This window comes from Perca fluviatilis, chromosome 12, assembly GCF_010015445.1.
Source record: "Perca fluviatilis chromosome 12, GENO_Pfluv_1.0, whole genome shotgun sequence".
NCBI lineage: Eukaryota > Metazoa > Chordata > Actinopteri > Perciformes > Percidae > Perca > Perca fluviatilis.
In genome coordinates, this window is record NC_053123.1 from 5,381,604 (window position 1) to 5,406,357 (window position 24,754).

Consider the following 24,754-nt stretch of genomic DNA (forward strand, 5'->3'; position numbering starts at 1 on the left):
AGCAGCCCTTCTTGTTTTTGCTGACTTCTAGCGATTTAACTTCTTACACTGATGTTCTAATTTTTTATTTTATTTTTTTCCAACTTTATTTGCATATCTTCACAAATAACGTGATACAAAATATGTTGAACAATTTAGAAAGTATATAAATAAGGCAGTCATTTCCATTCAGTGAGCATTAGGGCCGGGTATCGGTCACAGATTTTACCGATACCAATTTTATAAAACAAAAAGAAATGACAAGCTGTAAGATGAGGTAGTATAAGGAGCGACAACGGTAGCGTATGAAAGACCAAAAATCTGTATAAGAAGGAAGTGGTCTTTTACCCAGGAGCCCGTGGTTCGTGTCGTGTTCTTGTGCCCCGTGTCACTGAAATGTACATTTTGTAACCCCACCCACAATCTTTTCCTGAATCTAACTGTCCCGCTCTTGTGCCTCACGACCCAGAGCATCGAAAAGTGACGCCAAGAGTCCTGACCCAGAGCGTCTAAATATGACGCCAATCTATCCATCTATTGATCTGTCTACAAATGTCTATCTATCCATCTATCCATTTATCCATCTATCCTTCTATCTATCTATCTATCTATCTATCCATCTATCCATCTATCTATCTATCTATCTATCTATATCTATCCATCTATCCATCTATCTATCTATCTATCTATCTATCTAGCTATCTATCTATCTATCTATCTATCATCTTGTTATCCATCTATTTATCTTTCTATCTATCCATCTATCTATCCATCCATCTATCATCTATTTACCTATCCATCCATCTATCCATCTATCTATCCATCTATCTATCTATCTATCTATCTATCTATCTATCTATCTATCTATCTATAAATATCTATCGATCTATCCATCCATTTATCTATCTATCTATCTATCTATCTATCCATCTATCTATCTATCTATCTATATATCTATCTATCTATCTATCTATCTATCTATCCATCTATCTATCTATCTATCTATCTATCTATCTATCTATCTATCTATCTATCTATCTATCTATCAGCTCTAACTTGCTGGGCCAACATAGGCCATATCTGTTACACCATCCATCAGTGGTCTGAATGAGGGTCATCTGAGGTTAGCCAGGGTCGTCTTAGTGTCAGGGTTTAGTCTGTGTAGTGACAGGAGGAAAAAGAAGCCTCAGGAAGGCTAAAGGTTAACAGCTTCTCCATTTCCGTAATGGTGTTTACTGAAGAGGCAATGTGGTTGACTGATGATGATGATGAGTGATTTGCATGGTTTGATTGATGCAATCAGCTTTAGTAACAGAATAGAGTTGGAAACATGTTTTTCTATTTGAAAAGAAAATTACGTTTTAGAGTGTGTTTGTTGCTTTATTTAATGGTGCTGTATGAATATCTTATGGCCAGTTCAAAAAATACTTTCTGTTGTTGTATTTAACGTAACCTTATAATGGTTCCAGTATCAAGCAGTATTTTGTGCTTCTATTGTTTGTTTGTTTTAGTCTATGCAGGTGCCAGTTGGGTGAGATTGTGAAACAACCAACAATTGCAGGAAACTAAATAAGATTCAATAATAGACTTTAATGTGGTCACCATTTTCCCAACAGTCTCCACGCAGTAAACCTCTCCCATCTGGTGCTCCATGTGGGTTAAAACAAAATCGACGAATAAATGACCCCGGTGTGCTCACCACATCATGTTGTAGTGGAAATGTCTGTTTTCAGACAGATAACGTCAAGTGAAACCATGCGGAAATGGCTGGATGTTTGGTTTGGCACACCACGGGGGGAATATTGAGCGGGTAGATGTTTGAAGGGCACTGCTTAGAAAAACAAGAGCATTCTCTGCACATCGGTATCTTTTTAAATTCTAAAGACTGTTTGACATAATGACATTTATTTCTTGTGCTGTGCTGTGTGCAGGCCCATTTTAATGCTAGGGAAGTGGTCAATTTGACAGCTGTCATGCTGTCAATGACCATTTGTATGGTTTTGTTTGCAGCCAATCACCGTAAGTGTTCTACGGTTTAATGCGACCTGTCACTGGCCCAAATAATATAAATATAGATACAGTTTTGTACAGTTATTTTAATACATATTTTAATAATTTGAACACTCGAATGCTTTTAATCACGTGGTTGGCATAGAATGAAGTAGAAATCCTAATTTCTCAGGTTGGTCCTTTTGCTCCACAATCACTGTTTCACATTCACACCTAAATGTTTCTCAGTGCACCCTCAGTCTGGTGTGGTGGCCACTGATCGGAGCATATGGAGTTTATGTGTCGTGCTCAAAGGCACCTTAGAGAAAGTAATGAAGGAGAGGCAAGCGTTTCCCTCGTTATTTATGCAGCCATTTCTCCTGCTGCTCCAGGGAATCAAACCAGCCTATTCATCCCAACCTTGCCTCTCTAACCTTTAGACCCCTTCAATGACCACAGGCCATTTTTTTCCGTCATTTTTCAGCGATGATGCAGAATGAAAATCGGAATTTAGCAGACTGTTGTTTCTGCCTGGGGTAGATATGTGTTAACAGTCTGAGTTTAATTTTCAAAAAATTCTGCGGCCGCAGATTCCCTGTTAATGACCAACACAGTATGTAGTTAGACATGGAATCTGCTGTTGCTTCAGTTAAAGGAACACGCCGACTTATTGGGAATTTAGCTTATTCACCGTAACCCCCAGAGTAAGACAAGTCGATACATACCCTTCTCATCTCAGTGCGTGCTGTAAAGCTGTCTGATGTCTCCAGCGGCATCAGGCCAGCACAGATCCTGCAGGTAACTGGTTCCAACAATCCTACTGCTCCGAATAAGTGACAAAATAACACCAACATGTTCCTATTTACATGTTGTGATTTGTAGAGTCACAGCGTGTACACAAAACAACGTAACATGAGACACAGCCATCTTCTAACAGTAAACAAACCGGGAACTATATACAAGCATATCACTCTACTGCGGAGTGATATGCTTGCAGCAAGCCTGTCTGAGAATATAGTTCCGGTTTGTTCGGTATGGCGAAATAACGTGACTTCAATGATCTAAATGGATAAAAGGAACATGTTGGCGATATTTTCTGACCGAAGCATATGATAGTTGGAACCAGTTACCTGAAGGATCTGTGGAGCTAAGAATGCTGGAGCCGTCAGATAGCGGTTATGCACGAGATGAGAAGGGGTTTATTCTGGGGTTATGGTGAATAAGCTAAATTGGCGATGTTAACTTCTTCCTTCCTGTGGCTACATGCCAATCTCAAGAAATTATAGGTTAATATCTTAATGACAGACAATGTGTTGTTACCATCTCTCGGAAAATACATTGAGCAATACATAAACAATACACCGAATACCGATGCAGCTGCATTGGGACGTCACGGTGCCTATCATTAGTACAGAGCTTGTGGTTTGAATCTCTGATTGTCTGGGAAAAGTGTAAAGTGACTGACTGCCACCGCCTGCTTCTTTATCTACTGCTGAAAGAAAGGCTTAGGGCCTATACAATGCGTGCAGTTCACCACCTGCATTTACTCTGTGATCTTACTGTGAGTCCAGATGTTGTTGTTGTTGTGTGTGCCATTAAATCTTGACATCGGCGTCTTTGTTTTATATTCTCAGTGTGCTGCAGACGGCATTTTGCAGAAGCTTATTTGTTGACTTTATCATTTTCAAATAGTACCCGTCCTTCAGCCTCTAAAGGAACGTGAACCTCACCAGTGTTCATGGCCAAAAACCTGATTAAATCAATCTGTTTAATTCATGGGAAATAAATCTTACTCTCCCATACTTACTAAATAGCAACATTTGAAAGAAAATAATCACTGCATTTTTAAAGTGGTGGGCAATTGACTAAAGTTGCCATTTCTTCTCGCCAAAAAAGGATTTGTTAAGTTTTTGGAATGAAAATGTTGTTTATATTTCGGTTAAGTTTCCATGAACTGCACAGGCTGTTGCTATCACTCTGTTCTGGATAAATAATGTTCAGTTGTGTGTGCAGACAGTCACTTAAATGTTCTCATAAAAACTGCACCTGGGACCATTATTTGTAGAACAGATTTATAGCGGAAATAAACCCTTATGACAAGGCTGCATTTAAGACTGTTCTGATTTCATTTACATCAGTTTGCTTCACGTCATGTCGTCTGGGTTTGGTCGTGTGTGTGTGTGTGTGTGTGTGTGTGTGTGTGTGTGTGTGACAGATTTATGAGGACAACACAAAGTAAACAGCAGACGTCTAAAGCAGACATCAACCACTCTCTTTTTCTTTTTCTCTGTCTGTCTCCCTGACTCATGATTCATTAAATTCCCCCCCCCCCAGATTGATAATACTTGATAATATGCTCATATCTATCCCTTGAATATAAAGCTACAGCCAGCAGCTGGTAACAAATGACAAGATGCCTTTTACAAGGGTTTATAGATTAAACAAGATATAACCACTACATGTTGTCAGTGTGCTTTAGAGGTGCTGGTAGGTGTATTTTTTTTTTAAATTTAGTTTTATTGACATTCAGACAGAGCCAGGCTGGCTGTTTCCAGTGTTGTGCTAAGCTAAGCTAACCAGCAACCTTATATTCAAGGGATAGATATAGGTTGTGTGAATTTTCCAATCAAACTCTCTGCCAGAAAGTACTGTAAATCAGCCTATGTCCAAAAATGTCAAAGTATTTGTTTGGGCATGTGACTGCTGTAGCAGCTAAGAAAATATGGGTTTACATCTAAAATAATTCCATAAGCTTCTATATGACGCACTAAAATACTATGGACATTGAACAATAAAATTAGTAATGTGTTGTAAGTAAACGATGAGACAGAATAATAGGATGATCCTACATATATAACACATGTATAAGTATAATCCAGAAATGTCTCACTCTGATAATAACATAAAGAGCCAAGCATGGGGAGACCTTTTGAGATGGTTGACATATTCCACTTTTTAACCACTTTTTGACCGAATATTTCAATGTATGGCAGATTAAGAATCTTAAATTTGTGGCAACAAATAAGAAAGTAACTTGGGCAGTGACACGTGCTAATAGTGTTTGATTATTATTATAATATTATTATAAGGTTTTTATAGCAAACCCTAATGTAAAATGATGGCGTTCTAAAAAATGCTAAGGTTTAGTATAAACACATTGAATAATAAAAAAGTGATTTATGTGCACACATACCAATCATAGGTCAAAATAGAGCTGGGCAATATATCGATATTATATCAATATGAGACTAGATATCGTCTTAGATTTTGGATATCGTAATATCGTAATATGGCATAATTGTTGTCTTTTCATGGTTTTAAAGGCTATATTACAGTAAAGTGATGACATTTTTACCAGACTGTTCTAGCTTTTCTATTATTTGCTTTTCCCCACTTAGTCATTATATCCATATTACTGATGATTATTTATCAAAAATCTCATTGTGTAAATATTTTGTGAAAGCACCAATAGTCAACACTACAATATCGTTGCAGTATCGATATCGAGGTATTTGCTCAAAATTATCGTGATATTTGATTTTCTCCATATCGCCCAGCCCTAGGTCAAAACATGCTTAATTAGTCTGAATTATTAGGTCTGGCAATATGAGTTATTTTTGAATCTGATCCTGATGTTCTATCTTTTAAGTGCAAAATTAATAACAGATCCTAATTCCCATCACTAATTAAATCTATGGTATAGACAGATGCATCGATGATTTATGAGTGGGATCCAGCCGCTCCCTGCTGCTGCTGTTTACTAACACAGTCTCCACTCACATGCTCTCCTAATGACACAAGCACTTGGACTTCCTCTCTCTATAGCGGTTGCCAGGATACAAGGGGTTAGTTACTTTGACAATAGCATGTTGACGCAGGTCAGGACCACAGTTTTCCAGTGAAAAAAATAAATAAAAGGAAGGGCGCTCTTGGAGAACTGGCCCTGAGGGCAGGAACTTGCTTTTATATCCATTCACTGTAATGCAGTTCAGGCTAAATGGCTGGTTTGTGTGCAGGGGCAGGTCAACAGAGTGCTGTTGTTCCCTTAAAAGGTTAACAGAATGAGGATTTGGCCACAGATGATTCATATTTGCCATAGTTTATGAGGACACCTTATGTCTTTGTTTATAATTTGAGTTTGTCCCCAGAACTGAATGAAAACACAAAAAGTGTAATCAGTTTTCTGCTACTTCTCACAGCTGCTGCGTTTCACTTTTGTATGAAAAAAAAGGCATCATACAAGGCCATTGTTGCTTAAAAATCTAATCGCCTTGAAGAAAATTTAGAACTGCTTTTCTGCAAAGGGTGTAGCTCATGTGCAGCTGGATTGTCCTTGTTCTGGAGGCGATCACACTGCCGTCCCCTGAGGATCCACTGTAAACACAGATCTTCAAACCACAGTAGCAGGTGTGTGCGTGTGTGTTTGTGTTTGTGTGTGTGTGTGTGTGTGTGTGTGTGTGTGTGTGTGTGTGTGTGTGTGTGTGTGTGTGTGTGTGTGTGTGTGTGGTAGAGTGAAGGTTATCAAAGCTCTGTTCTTGACTGCTGAGCTCATGCAGCTGGCATGCTGCAAATCTCAATTAGGTTTATAACACAAACACACACACAGAAGTTAGTTTAGTATCATGCATTGGTGTCCCTAAGTTGTAAAAATATTGTGTTACTACAGTTCATATCACACACACACACACACACACACACACACACACACACACACACACACACACACACACACACACACACACACACACACACACACACACACTTCATTAGTCTAATAAGTGGACCAGATATGTGTGTGAACTAAGACAATAAATGAATCTGAGATGGATGAAGATGACATATATTGGTTTTCTGTGGATGATGGATGGTGACTGTCTCCCAGTCTAATATCATTATTCTAATCTACTAAAGGAGCAGACAACCCTGCCATGGGACAGAGGCTCAGGTTGACTGGAAAACATGTTTGTGCCTATTTTGGGTATTCAGCGTTTACTTCATGCATGCTGACACAGTATCTGCCTGCATTTTGCCATTTGACAAACACACATCTGTGTCACAAATAATGTGACCTGCAGTAAGTCCCCACATTGGCAGCTCCCGAGCAGTTAGTGCAGTTAGGGGGCCACCTGTTGGATGAGTTAAATCATTGCAACTGAACTGTAGTTTAGTTTACTGTAAAAAGAAGAGGAAGAAGAAGAAGAAGAAGAAGTACCTCATTAATCCCCAGGAGGAAATTAAAATGTTTTCCCTCTATGTTATTTACACACACACACACACACACTCCATAGGACCTGCAGTTGGAGAGATGTCAGAGCGAGGGGACTGTCCATGTGGTCAGGCGCCCCCTGAGCTGATACGGGTTCAGTGCCTTGCTCAAGGGCACCTTGGCAGTGCCCAGGAGGTGAACTGGCACCTTTCCAACTACCAGTCCAAACTCTATATTTGGTCCATGCAGGACTTGAACTGGCTACCGTTCCGTTCCCGAGCCAAGTCCCCACGGACTGAGCTACATATTGAATTGAAGTTGATTTATTGTTCAGCTCAACGTGTGTATGTCCAAGGCAAATTTAGGCGTCCGTCCCTCTTCAAATCTCACAGCTGTGTTTTTATTTGTTGGCATTTGGTGCTCTTTATTTGTACATCAATCATAAAAAAAGCAATCATGAGAATTATAAGAGTATTGTAAATTAATTCTGCAATCTACCCTGTGATTGTTTTCAGAATTCTATTTTAAACAATAAAATACACTATTCTCTTCATCCCTCCCAATGTTTTCATATACAGACTCTTTTGCATGCAGTTAACATAAAGTTATTTCAAATCCAAGCTGCTCCTAACTCACGCCTGTAGCTCATGTTCCAGCCACCAGGAGGCAGCAGAGCCCTTTGTCTCTCACCGAATACCTTTATCCGTCTGTTCAACTGCATCTGCTGCTGACTTACTGTATAGTTTGCATTTCCAAAATGTTCAGCTCAAAGCTGAACTTGTGCATATTGTGTTATCCACATTTGCCGGGCTTAATTTGCTGTGTTTTTGGTAGCTGCAGCTTGGATCAATGGAAACAGCTGTTTCAACCAAACAATGTCAGACTAATACCCACAGTGACACAAAAAAAGACAGAACAGTCAACAAACAGAAGTCATGTTTTGTCAGGTCGAAGCAAACAAATGTCAGAGATCACAGAACGGTTCCATGGGAACTCTCACTCAGGCTTTATCCTGCTGTCCTGCGATGTGTTGGGAATCTCCCATGTTAGGAAAGCCTTAGCAGCTGGATGAAGGTGGGGCTTTACCCGCAGAAACCCAACACTGGCAGGGATTTTAGTTGGGAAAAATGTGTGGGCTGAATGATGACACCCCTGTGTAACTCCAATGATGGATAGTGATGATGACTAAGTGTCAATAATTACTAGCTTTTAATACTGCAGTGGGCGCAGAGAAAGACACAACAGAGTGTTAGAGAGAGGGTAAGCACATGCAATGCAAAACTTATTTTTCAGCTGTTTAGAAGAGAGGTTTAGTCATGTAAGGTCATCAGCTCACTTTTGTGGAACAGCTGAGTACCTCTAATAAGGCTGTCTGTCTCAGAGGATATATTAAATAACTTAAAAGCCCCGTGTGGCACTATACAGTACATACTCTACCCTCCAGTCAGGAGATAACTGGTTTGTTCACTTGCTACAGGATACGTATGTGTATATATTTAAGTTTAAAGGTCCCATATTGTAAAAAGTATTTTGACTATAAAGCAGGTCAAGGTGCTTTGTAAATACTGTGCAAGTATAAAAACAGAGAAATGCACATTGAGCCGTCAGGACATCTGTACTATATAGGTAGAAAGTGCCGTTGCAATGACGGTGCAGAGACGCCAAGAGTGCCGATGCTGAAGACCTGGAAACGCTGACCAATCAGAGCAGACTGGGCTTTTTCGGGAGGGGAAGCTTAAAGAGACAAAAAGTTATTTTATTTTATTTATTTTTTTAAAGTAAAGCATTTCAAGACAGGTACATTCAGACAGTCAGAGTGAGAAAAATAATTTTAAACATATTTTTTTAACATTTAAGCATGTAAACATGTTCTAGTACAAGCCCAAAATATAAGTATGAACCTGAAAATGTGCATGATAGGACATATCATCATGCAAACAGGAAGAGCTAGTTGCTAAAGCAGCATGGCTTTCCATGGTACAGGTTCAACAAAATGTCAGGAAATACTGTACAGGCTAAAAACAAACAGGGCTCATGGCTAACTCACTGTCTCCATGGCAACATTGAACTGTACTTCCTGTTTACATGACTCAAAACATGATGGGAATGGGAACCCTTGTGGGAAAATCTTGAAATATATTCATCCCATAAAAAAGCAAAACAACATGAGCCATGAATGTTAACCTTTTTAAAAACACTTTCATCAGTAAGGCTCAGCATGCCACATCAACATGGTACACATATCCCTAACACACACATGCTATCCTCTATTAAATATACAATTATTTCCAATTTAAATTGCATGTCTTTCTTAGTTTTTTTAAAGTTTTTTTTATAAAAACTGTCCTAGAACATGTATAGTGCCACCAAGTTACAACATGATTTTGAGTAGCCCAATTTATCCAGAAAATAACCATTTGCTATAACTATTTTCTGTGCATTTGTAGCTAATATAGTGACAGTGCTATGAGCCTGTGAATAAAAGAAGCAAAATAGAGCAATTGTAGAGAATGATAATGGCCAACGTAAAAGCTTTAGAATGTGTTCAGGTATGACATACTGTATATAGGAACACACCGGCTTGTGTGTTGTGAACAATTTAGGCATGAGGTTCACAACCTGTAAATGGATTTTAATTACTGTCATCAAATGCAAGAATTAAGTAGGAAGTAAACCCATGGAAGCCTATCTGTTTTTAGCAAGTAGCATCAAACCTATGTAAGTTATTTAAGGAGGAGGATTTTGGAAAAAACATTATTTTAAAATATAATAAAAAAAAATGGATTTTGGCCTTTGCTGGTAATTGTTTTAGCTTACCATGAGCACCATCTGGACTCAATATGTATCCCTTTTATGTATTTCCACTTCATCACACGTTAGGTAGGAGAAAAAACGAGTTAGTGTGTGTCTGTACACAGGAGTGACGTACTGTGTATGTTAGTACACTGTGTTACACGTGTTGGTGCTCACGTGTTTGTGATTGTGCATGAGTTAGTGAGAGTGAGGGGGAGAGGAAATTCTCCAGCCCTGCCCTCTGATTGTGTTCAGTGTTGTAAGGGGGTTCAGCCCAGCCCTGTGGGAGTATACGCTCATTCCAAGGGACCAGGGGAAGGAAATCACCCAGCCTCAGTCACACTCACCCCCACCTCTATCATTCTCCCCCTTCGTCCCTCCCTCCGATGCTGTATAGCATACCACAGATGCAGAGTCAGATAGCAACTCGTGTTCCACACTCCTCATCATCTGCTCATTTTGACCAACTCCCATCCCTGCCGTCCTCTCATTTGCCTAATGATTGATGTGAGCACTTGTTGCACCCCGACTCTGTTATTCATCCTTTCTGTTTTTTTCTCCAACATCTTCTCTTCTTTCTGGCATCTCCTTTTCTCTGCTCTTCTTCCGTTCCTCGTCATCACTGCTCTGCTTCGCCCCCCCCACCTTTCTTCCTTCCCTCCACCAGGAACATTTCTGCTCTGTTTATTCTCCAAAGCTCTAACTTCCTAACAAGGTAAAGCCTAACTCGAGTTCTCTGGGCTCGGCACTTTCACACCCAATATGGAAGTCCTGCTTCTTCCCATGTGGCCCCAGGAGTGTTGTTTATTGGGGATTCACGTGCTGGGAACGGAGCTGGACACTGTCCCGACGGACAGGCACATGTCTTCCATGCTTATCAAGCAAACAGCGTTTGAATGTTACATCTATGAGAGCATTCCATGTGACTTATGTCACATCTAATGAAAAATATTTTGTGCAGGCCCCAGTGTGCATTCACTCTCGTGTCTTGATAGAAAAGTTATACAAGTGTTGGAAAACGCTCCCGCACATGGGACCACCCCATCAGGACTTCACATGAAAGGCAAAGACGTTTTTTTCTAAAAACCTTTTTAAAATCTAAAAAACCCCAACTCTTTAGTTTTAGTCATTTTTACATTTTCATCACTGGTGGAAGTAGTGCCAAAACAGTTACACAGTTTGTTGAACATTTTTGATAATCAGTAATCATATATTCGTCCAAGCAGAAATGCCAAATATGGCTGGTTCCTGTCACTTACATTTAAGATTTAGCTGGTTTCTTAGTTTTATATCAATGTCAATGGAATATCTTTGGGTTCGGAACGACGTCCGACAAAACAATGGTAACGTTTGATGATGTTACCATGGGCTCTTGGAAACTGTGATGGTCATTTTTCACTATTTTGTGACATTTTATAGACTCGTTAATAATAATAAGCTATTTGATTAATCCCAAAAACAATATTCAAAATGTAGATGGAAAATAATGGAATGGAAATGTTATATGCCTTCTTTGTGGGTTCAGAAAAAAGAAAAGAAAGAAAGAAAATGCTTTGGAGCCTTGGTATATTCAACATTTGATTAGAAATGTGAAATGCTAACCTCATTCAGAGTATGTTGTTCCAATCCGAGTATAATGTAACGTGTTTCATTATGTTTGTCAAAGTCTGGACCCAATCTGTGCCCTGTGACACACTATGTGGGTCATGTTGTGTAGAAGAACTCCATTCGGTTTGACCCTGGGAACTCAAGTACTTTTGGAAGACTTGGAAATGTGTATCCCGGTAGGACTTCACGGTGCCACCCACATTTGAAGGCCTCTAATTAAGAAGTCAAACTGACTTTCAAATGTTACCCCCCAAGTGCAAATATAGTCTTGCGTGTGCCGAAATAGAAACTAACTGCACCATGATGTAATTACACATTTGGCTCTAAAGAGGTAGCTTCTCACTTTTCCCAGTTTCAGTATATGTCTGCACTCTTTGTCTACCAATTTAATGAAATATAAGTCTTATGTACATCTAGATCAACAAATGGACCGTTTTACCAGTGACGTGTCAGTCAAGTAAAGCATGTCTGTGGGTTACCTAAATACAAGTCTCCATAAAATGAAGGAATGAATGATGATGCTGTTTCTGTGGAAAGAAAGAAAAGAAAAATAAATAAATGTCTGCTGGATAAGATCCAAGGCCCTGTGGCTGTTGGTTGACCCCAAGCTGCTCTGAACACTTAACCTTTGAACCAGAACCAAGGTTTACAAGAAGCTATGAAGTTGCCAAGACGTGATTTGAAAAAAAAGATTAGTTAGCCATATTAAAAGGTCAAAAGGTCAAAACACGTACCAAGTCCAGGTCCACTAGAAGGGCATTCAGAGAGTGCAGACCTCCGCCGAGGTCAGATGCCCTATCTTGCAGTGTTTACAAAGTGTAAAATGATTTGTGTAGCCGCCTAGAAATTCGGATTTGCTCCGAAATGTACATGCTACACACTTCCACCAAGTTTCATGAAAATCTGGCCAGTAGTTCTTCGTAGTAATCCTGCTGACAAACAGACAAAGGCAAATGTAAAAAATTTACATAATGGTTTAGCTAACCTAATAAACTCATCCGACCAGGCAGTCAGTCTGATGTCTGGGAGTCTCAACTCTTGCCTTCTATATATGATAAGATATAATTCACATATTAAACTCCTATTAATTGTAAAAAAACGTGAGCATTGTTGCTAGCTTGTGCACCTCAACGCTAGTCTGCGCATGAGTTCTGGTCCAGGTTGTGCACTCCTTTCATTGAACATGAAGCACCAAGAAGTCAGTCAAAGTAATTGAAATATAAGTGCCAAAATGTCTTTTTGTAAAATTCTGTTCAAATATTAATTCAGATATCAGCCCAATGAAAGCACTGAGGAAAGCATGACAGCGTATTTGCTCAGCCTCTCTCTCCCATTTACGTTTATAAAGCATATTCGTTAAAAGCCCCAGGATAAGCATGATTTTTACTTTTTTTTCTGCTCAGGTTGAAACATTTTCAGCTCACATGAACGTGTCTTCCCCAGGCCAATTTGTGTCTAATTGTGGCTTTCCATTGACTTTTTAAATAATGGTGCCTTAGAGGATGGATTCGTCATAATACACACTCCAGCACATTTTAAGAACAAAGGACTGCGTTTGAGAAATATATTGTGTGATTAATGGACATACGCATGGTGTATATCAGAGGCAACAAAGATAACAGGGGGTTAGGGGTTCCGAAAAAAATAGGACATAACAGAGTATAACATAGACAGGATCTCCACAATCACACAATGTCTTGGAGGACTGGCCACCTCCCAAGTTCATATCAATGTCTTAACAGCTAATCACAATAGATATTACACTTGCTTTGAAAAATGTTCCTGGAGACAGGAAGAATAACTCATTACATAAGGTTTAAGGTGTTCCAGTAAAAGCATACAGTCTTCTCCTCTATTTGAAAGCTTACGCCTCGGCACACTGAGCTGTGTTTAGACTCTCTGTCCTTTGAGGGGCTCTAACAATTTATGAGCCTCTGGTCCAGGTGCTCTCCCCCATTGACCCCAGACCCAGTGGGAGTCCAGAGAGAGGACTCTGGGTTCTGAAGGATGGCTGCAAAAAAATGTGTTGAAATTCAATCATAGAACAATGTCTTTTATCTTGCTTGATTGTGCTATTGATCTCTGACTCCCACATAACATGGCCTTCTGTCAATACACTAGACTTTAAAAAAAAAAAATCTATTCTTCTTTGCAGTGGCTATAAGCAATATTTTTATATTAATAATGGATTTTATAACTATACTTGTATGTGACAGGGGGTCGGTCGTAGTCACGAACCCACAGACAATTATTATCCGACTGCAGTTCGCCTCAGTTCCCCAGAGCTTTGTAGCATTTTATAGCTGGTGTACATGGTATTGAGCAAAAAAGCTTTGATAAACCCACTGCATACTAACTGCCTGGCACCAAACACAAGATTTACTACAAGTTACCAACTAGATGGTGAACATTGTAAAGCATTTAGCAGCTAAAGAGCCAGATATTTTACTCAGAAATTAGTGAAGTCTAAAACAAAGCTAAAAGGTGAGCGACTATTGGACATATACATTCCCCAGATGGCCAGAAATGCAACTCCAAATAAATGCTAATGTTGTCTTGTGTTTGCTGGATGTCTAAATAGGAAACTGCTTGCTAAGTGTTCGCCATTGCATCTTAAAAGGTGGTATTATGCAGCATCAGTGTTGTGTTAACAGCTTGTCTCCAAGTATCGAAAAAATTATTTATTAAAGGTTCATATCCTGCAAAGTGTACCAGACTCCATTGGGCTGTTGTGTTTTTAGTCATGCTAACAGCAGTGTTGGTTGATTGGTTAGACCACCACTTTAGTCCAGAATGGAATATTTCAATAAATATTGGATAAATTGCTTTGATTTGGTACATATTGTGGGTACCCATCGATCCCCTGACTTTCCATCTAGCGCCACCAACAGGCCAGATAACATTTTCCAGTCAAATATCTCTTCTACTAGAGAACTACTTTTTTTTTATTGTTGGATTGACATAAAATTTGGTTTGACATTCCAGTCAGCCTAATTTGTAGCGTAGTGCTAATTAGTAAACGTTAGCATACTTAACTAAGATGGTAAAACTCTGGTAAAAGTTATATTTTTTATTGCACGTGTGTTAGCATGCTGATGTTAGCATTAAGCTCAAATTACTACACAAAGCGGCCAACACATCACAATTCCACAGTGTAAAATTGAAATTTATGATTTTTACCTCATATTATTCAGGAGATGAGTCAGTGAAACGGTTCCATTTTTTCTAAAACTCTGGACATGTTATTCCTTTAAGCCTAAGCCTGCACATTCACAATGCCTGAGTCGGCCATCAGACCGTCCGGGGAAAACACAGCTCTTCCCATTTATTTTGAATGGGAGTAGTGTGTTTAGGCTGTGGCGGTGGGTCCTGCAGGGGGGAGGCAAACAAAATACAGCAGTCTGTAGCGAAAAAGTTGAGGTTGACTCAACTTTTGGAGAAACGCAACCAGACGTCACACCGCGGTGGCCAATCTTGTAACCGGAGATCAGACTTGTCGGTGTGGTTTGAGCTATTGTTTGAGGCGCTGTGAGAATCCCGTAGAGGAAACAGGAAACATCACTGCCTCTATCGCTGCCACGAGAACGTTTTAAAACACTATGAGGGTAAAAAAATCAAACACAAGCACTGAATTGCCCAGGAGTGTGTGTAATACCTGGATGTTTCCTGCAACAACAAATCACAGTCGCTTTCCCCATTAATGAAGCTGCCTTCAGGTGCGCTAGGAAACGTCGAGATCTATAAACAATCTGAAGGAAAACAGTAATTGTGAAATATAAAGTCTACTTGTGCTAAATTGGGGATATAAAAAACAAAACAGGACGTCACACAGATGGGCCATTTCAGTGACAGGGAGTGGGAATCAAAAGGTTGAAGGTCGACCATTGTATATGTGCGTAAGAGAGAGGCGAAATATCGTGAATTATTCACTGTATTGAAAGTTGTTTAGTCTGGAAAACGATGTGCTGTGCTCTCACTGGGAGGGCCGTTATGGTTTCTCTATTATGTGCTGTTGCGTTTTGTCTATATTGTCTTGATAAGCATCACTCGGGAACATCTGTTCTGGTGTGGGGAATAGAAAACGCTGACTCCTGTTAGTCATCGGAGCAGTTTCAGGAGAAAGACCAACATGTTATCATTGATTTTACTATCATATGTTACATGTCCCACGCAAAGGTACCCTGCTGATCAGAATCTTAAAGTGAATTCAACCAAACAACACACACATCACACACATCTTTTAAAGCGTATCCGACTCTCTTTGATAGGGAGCCAGTGTGCAAAGAACCCATAGCTAACATTGGGAAGTTTGAGCCTGCCAACAGCAGATGATATTTGACTTTGACCACAGAACAAACACTTTGTGGAATTTGAATGAACCTCTTGCTTTTTCGTACCTCCTTGACAACTACTCAATGTCATGATTCATGCTGGACCACAGTGTTTGGATTCGTTCACCATGTTTGGGAGATTTTTATGAAGTGTGAAGTTAATTTTCTCCTTTTCTGTTTTCTCTAGTGTGCCGAATAGCCTGCCACAAGAAATGTGAAGTCAAGGTAAGAGTTAAACAATTTGTTTAAATAAAAAATCATACCCATAGACACAAAAAGGATTTAAAGAAAAGTGATGTATCAAATAGGGCTGGGCGATATGGAGGAAATCAAATATCATGATATTTTTGACCAAATACCTCGATATAGATACCACAACGATATTGTAGGGTTGACTTTTGGTGCTTTCACAAAATGTTTACACAATGAGATTTTTGATAAATAATCATCAGTAATGTGGATATAATGACTAAGTATGTAAAGGCAAATAATAGAACAGTTACAACAGTCTGGTAAGTTCATATAATGACATCACTTTACTGTAATGCAGCCTTTAAAACCAGGAAAACACAACACTTATGCCATATTACGATATTACGATATCCAAAATCTAAGACGATATCTAGTCTCATATCACGATATCGATATAATATTGATATATTGCCCAGCTCAAGTATGAAAGGTATTTGCAGATTTTCTTATGGTTTTATGCATCAGCTGTGCGTTGCTTTCCACATGGAAAAGAACCCGAAAAAGCCTCCTAAAGAATCAGAACTTGCACTTTAAAATCTATTTGAGCTTATCGGGAGGAAATATAATGTTTTAGGTGGAGCCTGTGTGTCTCTGTGTGTCTGTGTGTGTGTGTGTGTGTGTGTGTGTGTGTGTGTGTGTGTGTGTGTGTGTGTGTGTGTGTGTGTGTGTGTGTGTGTGTGTGTGTGTGTGTGAGTGAGTGTGAGTGTATATACATGCAGATGTTGATGTAGGTGGAGTTTGGGGACTTTATGTTGCACAAAATGTTAAGAATGTCTAAACAAGTGCTCTTTGTACCAGAATGTGTTTATATTGGATAAACTCTTGCGTCTTGGAGATCGCCCTGCGTCTAAAAATAAAAGACCTCTGGATGGAGCCGTCTGTTGATTCATCTTGTTTTCAAAAGGCAAAGAGCACATAGAAGAAAATGGGAGGGAAAACGGATTCAGCTGAAGTTCCTGCAGGGTTGTTAAAGAGGGAGGGTTGTGTGTGTAACAGTGCCATGAGAGGTTTACAGGAGGATTTGCACACATGCGCACCTGAACACATATACTGTACATATATGTACATGTGTATGTATATATGCAACCTTCATCTGGTATCCATTATTGAAGTGGGTGCTACTTGCCAGCTTTTGCCCAATCCCTCTTTTACTCACAGGAAATGCCAGGGGTGCAGGGCAGACAGGCCATGCTAAGTACGAGGTGGGGGCTTTGGCCAGACATGCAGCCAGGCCTCGAGTAGAACAAAGTAGCGGAAATGATAAGCCCAGCCCATGCACCTTTCTCATTTTGTCTTTGCATTGCAATATTTTAACTTTTAGCACAGAAAGAGCCAGTAGATTTGGAAGATTTAATGAATGGAGGCCTGCACTGGCCATCTGGCAGACCGGGCACTTTGGGTTAGGTGCCATTTGGGTTGATACAACCGTCTTTTCTCTGACCGGCCCATAAAACAGGTAGATCGGCCCATTGTTATTTATTTTTTATTTATTTTTGGGCATTTCTGCCTTTATTGGATAGGAAAGCTGAGATATGAAAGGGGACAGAGAGGGGGGAAGACATGCAGGAAAAACGTCACAGGTTGGACTCATACCCTGGATCTTCTGCGTCGAGAAATAAACCTCTGCGTATGTGCGCCCGCTCTACCGACTGAGACAACCGGCCACATTTGTTTTGCTTTTAACACTGGGCTGGCCCAATCACATGTTTGGGCTCAGTGCCTTCATTAAACAGCACATCTGCGTGCGTGCGTGCGTGCGTGCGTGCGTGCGTGCGTGCGTGCGTGCGTGCGTGCGCGTGCGCGTGAGCTCTGATAGTCTTGTTTAAAGGCGGAAAAGCCCAAAAAATCCAGCATAAATTGATGCAGTAAATTTATTTGTTTTGACAATTCAAAATGTCTTTCAGAAACAAGGTCACCTTAACTCTAACAGTGTTCATATGGACTATTTTGTAGAATGTATAGGAAAAAAAGTTACAGTGAACACTGTTTACAGTTAGTACCCTATTTGGTTACTTTTTGTATGGATGTGTTTCACAAAATGCAGAAGTTGTGTGTAATGATGCTGCCATTATGACGTATTGAGGATAAATATGTAGCCAGAACACAGGGTGCAACATGTACTTTTTTCCTTTGTGTTCACAACATCCCTCTCAGTTCTCTTATGTCGCTGTATTTCAGAAAAAAAGTGGGATGTATGAAAGTGAACGCTACAGACTTGCTGATAACATGTGAACTTCAGGAAGTCACAGGTCACATCTGTGGGAGGAGACATAACTCCAGTTAACTCCCAGTGTCTATATATACAAAACTGGAACTTTCCATCTCCAGAAATCACAACAGCATTTCCTTTTCTAAACATTTCAACTGAAAATGTCGTAGCTTTGGCAGGAAGCAATTTGCTAACAAGCCTGAGATGAAAAACAAGGGAGTGACCACGACAGGGTCAAGCTTGATCACTATCGGCACTCAGTCAGGCCTGCAAGACCGTCGGCTACATTTTTTTTAATGAATTATTTATTTAAAAAACCCAGATAAAGCTCTTTCCTATGTGCTGTCAGTCATATATGACCTTACATGTTGGGAATCTAAACTCCTTGATCAATCATAACTCTTAGCTGGGACAGTTATCGCAAGTACACACTACAGCTATAAATCTCTGTCTGGAGATTAGACTAATATGTGGCCCATATTTAACCTGGCAACTGCAAACAAATGGTCAGACCTGTGTGTGTGTGTGTGTGTGTGTGTGTCGGTGTGTGTGTGTGTGTGTGTGTGTGTGTGTCGGTGTGACTCTCTCTGTGTGTGTGTGTGTGTGTGTGTGTGTGTGTCCACCCTTAGGTGTGTTTGCTCTCAGCTGGATGTGAGAAATGCTTTAAATCTTGTCAGTAAGATGTCTCTACAGGGTGATGACAGGAGAGAGCCAGAGTATTAGATCGCCCTGGAAGTTGAGACAGGAGGGATTTTAAGGTCAATTTTCCCAAATCCTTGTACTTTTGTGCCAAATACCCCAACTGTCATTTCTTTCACACGTCTTCTTCCTTTGCCCAAACTTGACCTCTTTCTAAAAAAACCCAGTGGCAGGATGTCTGGGACTTTCTCACTGTGCTGCATTAATGAAAGCTAAAACCTTAGACTACTTAAGAGCTCTTGGTCTGCTCACGCTAATTTCACATTTGCTTTCACATCTGTAGCTCGGTTAATTTGGTTCAGAGCAAGGGCTAAAATAACACATTGTAGCATTTTTCAGATGTTTTGGTTCCTTTTCACAGCTCACTGTTTGCTCTGGTCTGAATCAGTTGATAAGTTGGTGAAACGAACCAACATGCAGCAACACAACATTGTCATCATTGGCCAGATGTGTCTTTGAACGTATTTCAGTGTTTCCCAGACATAGACTAATTTGTGGCGGTGCGCCACACAATCAACACAGGCCGCCACATATTGCGTTTCGTTGTTATTATTTTTTTTAACGCTATTTAAAACACGCAGCGTATTAGTTCAGCTGCATTTCCTTTCCCTGCTCTCCTCCATCTCTGTCACCCAAGCGTCTCTTTCACATAGGCCACACACACACACACACACACACACACACACAGACACACACACACACACACACACACAGCCCCTCCCCTCCGTGCACACAGTGTCTGTCTCCATGAAAACGACCGAAGACGGCTGGCGAAATTCACAAGTTCACAAAAGGTTGGTATCTCGTGAACACCTTTACACAATCACTGAATCACTGAATACAATGTTGTCAGTGTGTTAATGTTGGAGTCCCGACCCGACCCTTGGCAAACAAGCGATTGTGCCCGCTTTAGAAAGTTAACTAGTCGCAAGTTTGCGGTAAAATGCAGTTGGGTTGTCGAGGTCAAAACACTATATGTAGCAGCTGTGAATGAAATAAAGTTATTATAAACAATGTTATGTCATTTTTTTACTCTTACACTGAATGATTGCTGCTTCAATCCAGAGGAGTATTGAAAAGTATTTTCCGCGATTGAAAAAGGCACGTGTTGAGGACGAGGACCAGCCTGAACCGGAGGTATCAGTCTGAAACGGAGCTGAACAGTCCGACTAGTGTAATTAGTTATGTTATTAATTTGTTTACAATATTTTCAGGCTTCAACCAGTGCTGCTCAAGCAGAAAGACAGGGTCAGGGAGAGAAAGAGAGAGATTTTTTAGGCATTGAAGAAAGAGTAGCAGAAGAGGACAGCACCAGCTCTCGGAAGTAAACAAATAGAGGAGCAAAAGCCAGCAGACAACACGGCGCTTTTTAAAAAAAAAAAAATTTCCATCAAGAAGCAATACATATATCAGCATACTGTGTAATTTTACACTCCAAACAGGATACATTTCCTACCGGTATCAGTATTCTTCTACTCCACATTTTTGACACACAAACCCAAACACACCCATTTTTACACAAATCCACCCGCCCCCACACACACACCCAATCATCCACTTGGTTTCCAGCTCTCAGTCACCATACCTAGTTCTTATTTCTTAGCCATTAAATTTACAACGCTTCATATATGTCCTGCCACACCTTGTTGAATTGTTGTCTTTTGTTCCGGTCTTCGAACATTGATTTTTCTATACTTAAATAGTATTTCATTAGTCCTTTCCATTGTTGTAACGATGGGGCCTCTGTATCCTTCCAATACTGTAAAATTATACATTTTTTATATACCAAGGAGGAGAAAAGAACCATCCATCCAATGGGGTATTTTAGCTTGTCAGTATTTTGGAAGATACTGCTCATAACTGTGAAATCAATTTTAATTTTACAGGTCTTGGTCATCCATTTTTGGATCTCTAACCAACTTCTCACATTCCCAGAAAGCATATATTATCGTCCTTATGGGTGCGACATTTTACACAAACAGGCATCAAATTTGTTTATTTTTGATTTAGTGTAGTATATCCTTGTCATGAGCTTATATTGTATGAGATGCAGATTCTCATTGGTGGTAATGGTGTTGGTTCTATTTACGTTATATCAGAGTTATTTATTTGAAGTTCTTTGTTCCAATCCTCATACATTTTTTGGAGAGAATAATTATCTGCCTGTGCTTCTATAAGGTGTTTGTAGACTTTCCCTATTTGTTTCTTGTTTTCTCCTGAGTTCAGAAATAGCCTCTGAATAGCTGAGGGTTCTGTAGTCCTATTATAGTTTAGATCAAAGTTATCTGTGATCCAGCTCTTTAACTGAAGATATCTAAAAAAAAATCCTTATTAGTTAAATTGAATTGTTTTACAAATTGTTCAAATGGCTTTATACTGATATGAGAAATAATATCTCCAATAGTTGTTATTCCTTTGTCATTCCGTGATCTCCACCCCGGCACTTTTGCAAGTCCTACTGTGGAAAGACAACTGGGCAGGTTGATTGTAGCCCTGGTCCTCATAGCACAGCGCAGCTGGCTAACGGCAGCAAGTTTAGTCCAAAAATGCGCAGTTCTTTTCAGCAGTTGGGTCTGTTCGAGGTCGGATCACGTTCTCACCACAAACGAACCGCTCCAGAGTCCGTTTGAAAGTGAACTGAGACCACTTCAAGCAGGTCTCGGTACGCTTGTTTGGTCCGCTTTTGGTGCACATCTGAGTGCGATTGCTGCATTCACACCTGGCCAAATGAACCGCACCAAGAGGAAAAACCAACTCTGATGCGAACCTAACTGAACTAAATGAGGCAGGTGTGAAAGCCCCCTAAGACATACAGTGTAATAGCAGCCATTGTAGAATCTCCTACTTTCCACCTACCATGCAATAAGGTATGGTAGGTGGAAGAAGAAGGTCCTGGACTAGTGCATATTTCTTGGATCTCCGTGGTCAAACTAGCTCATTTCATTTAAATAAAAGGACATTGTTTCATGAGCGACAGCACTCTGGTCACAGAGACTTTGCTCTGCTCTCTCGGTCTGTCTGTCTCCAATTTTAGCGGCGGCTGGTTGGACCACAGAGATGTGAGGTGTGGCGAGCTTGACTGCTGTCTATTTCTTTTTTTAAGATTATTTTTTGGGTGCATTTTTAGGCCTTTATTGTTGATAGGACAGCTTAAACCTGAAAGGGAGAGAGAGAGGGGGAATGACATGCAGCAAAGGGCCACAGGTCGGAACCGAACCCGCGGACGCTGTGTTGAAGACTGAGTTAGTAGTGAGCCGCATCACAGATTGCAAAGCACACCTGACTACAGGAGCCATCAGCTCAGACTTGTGGAGTATATATAGTTGGTGCAGTTTGAGGTCGGATCACGTTCTCACCACAAACGAACCGCTCTAGAGTTGGATTAAAAGCGTGCCAAGACCACCTCATCAGGGTCTCGGTACGCTTTTGGTGCTCATCCGAGTGCGATTGCTGCAGTCACACCTGGCCAAACGAACCACACCAAGGGGAAAAACCAACTGTAGTGCGAACCTAACTGAACTAAATGAGGCAGGTGTGAAATCCCCCTAGGACAACATCAGTAGATCTGATAAAAGTTATAGAAGGATGATTTCATTCGGCATTGTATTTGTACACCGAGGTGAACCCTACGTTCTAATCTTTCAAAAAAACGACAACATTCTCCTCCTGTTTTGTGCAGTTAAAACAATTTCCCCTCTCAGTCTGACATTCAGTTTAAACATACTGTAAAAATAATGTGCTCCTCAGTTGTGGTGTCTGTGGTGTCTGTTGTTTATGGCAGCAACACTCACCCTTATCCTTTTAAACCCCAGGCTCTTTTTTCTCAGTTCTCACTCCCTTTATGTACAGACTTTTGGCCCAGTCCAACCTCATTATGTTATTTTATTTGATTGTTTTAGAGTATAGAATTGCACACAAAGCAGGTCCTGTCATACTACAGATCATGTTTGCTGTGTTCACTGTTGTTGTGGACTTGACAAATGGCAGTTCCCCTGTGCTGGACTGATACTGAACTGTTTAGGCTGATATTGATATTTGAAACATATATTAAGAATATGTCAGCCAATTTGTTTGATCACAATCAAATCAAAATTAACTGCATCCTGAACAACAATGTTGAGATAAGAAATGAGGGTTAAATATATAAAAAACGTGGCAGCCTGTTAAACCTAAAAAAGAAAAAAGAAAATATAAACTACAGTTTATAATTACACTTATAACAAAACCCACGGTTCGGTTCGTATCACGGTTTTTTCTTTTAATCTTTAACACTCCAGAAATATACTTCAGCATATGATATATAGCTAAAATTAGCATATTGAATGAACCGTGCGGCACACACATGCTCCGAACCGAGACTAGCTGTTTTTTCATGAACCGTACCACCCCTACTTATAATAAACTAACTTACTAAAAGAAACACTGTAAATAATGTGGCATGTGGTGTGGGCAATCCTGTATTTCAAGCTGACCATTAATGACTTATTGATATTTCCTGTCACCCATAACTAACTTGTCTGTAGTTATACATTTACATGCTTTTTTTTAAAATTTACATTTATTGGTACTCTTTTGGAATGACCAACACATAAACTACATTATATGTCTGATGAGCTAGAATCGGCTGAAATATGAGCCCCATGATACACTGGTCAGGCTCTAGTGGGTTGGAAACACTTAAATACAGGAATACGCCGATGTGCTAAGTACAACCTATTAGATTTCACTGATCCTTCGTTGCCTGTCAAGTGTGTTTTGAGAAGGAAACTACCATGTTCCACTGTTAACGAGGAAGGAGGTCCGAGGAAGCAAAGTGGCGGAACATGAGCACACTGTCACTCCTCTAGTTTTTCACTCTCCGCTCCAAAATGATGAGGCATTTGTTTTCATTTTTTGAAATTCCCCGAATGCGTGTTTTGAAAATCCAGAGAAAAATCACGCGTTTCTTTGTGCTGGCTGGCCTTCACTGTGTTTTTGTTATTTCAGATTTGTTATTTGTGCCCCTTCAGTTCCTCTCATTCAGCACGACATGCTTCAGTTGGAGATCTGGTGCTTGCAGCTTGCTGATGGGTATGTCCTCATGTTGTTCATCAGGGTTGCCAAGTAAAAAGCTGCAATTTGCTTCTTTGTATTGCTGAATACAGTCTTTTAATGCTTGACAAATGAGTGCTATTCAAATATTTAAAAATGAGAATAGACTTAAATGAGGAATTTATAAAGTAGATTATATAAAAAGGATAATCAATTCAATAATGTGTGTTCTCCAGTTGTAGATACACCTGTACATTTGTGATCTATTACCTAAAGTTTCTCCGTCCCAGGAAGTTTCTGGATAAAACTTAAACTAACCGTCCACCATGCAACTTTTTGTTTTTCTGGGTCAAAATCTAAAATCAAAATGTTTTTTTTTTCAACGTTTTGGTCGTCATTTTATGACACTTGTCCCTTTTCCCGATGTTTTTGTCACTTTTTCCAATGTTATTGTTGATTTGTTTCGACGTTTTTGAAGCTTTTTCTTACATTTTTATCCCCTTTTTCAACATTCTTTTATCAATTTGTTTTCAAATGCTATAAAATTGAATTAAACATCCAAATTCAATGAAAGTAGTGAACTGATCATTTATTTTGCTTGTGAAAATGTTGTTTTTTTGACAATTTGGTTAAAAGAAACCTAAATTTCTGAAACTT

At 39.8% G+C, this 24,754-nt stretch overlaps 1 protein-coding gene across 9 annotated transcripts in view; it reads left to right on the forward strand.

The window, feature by feature from the left end:
- The window catches only part of tns1b (tensin 1b), a 247,597-nt gene that overhangs the window by 77,038 nt on the left and 145,805 nt on the right, over nt 1-24,754 (forward strand). For all 9 annotated transcript variants that reach the window (XM_039817480.1, XM_039817472.1, XM_039817471.1 and 6 more), the window contains exon 3: nt 16,094-16,131. In XM_039817480.1, coding sequence (XP_039673414.1) covers nt 16,094-16,131 — 38 coding nt within the window. The remainder of the gene's footprint in view (nt 1-16,093; nt 16,132-24,754) is intronic.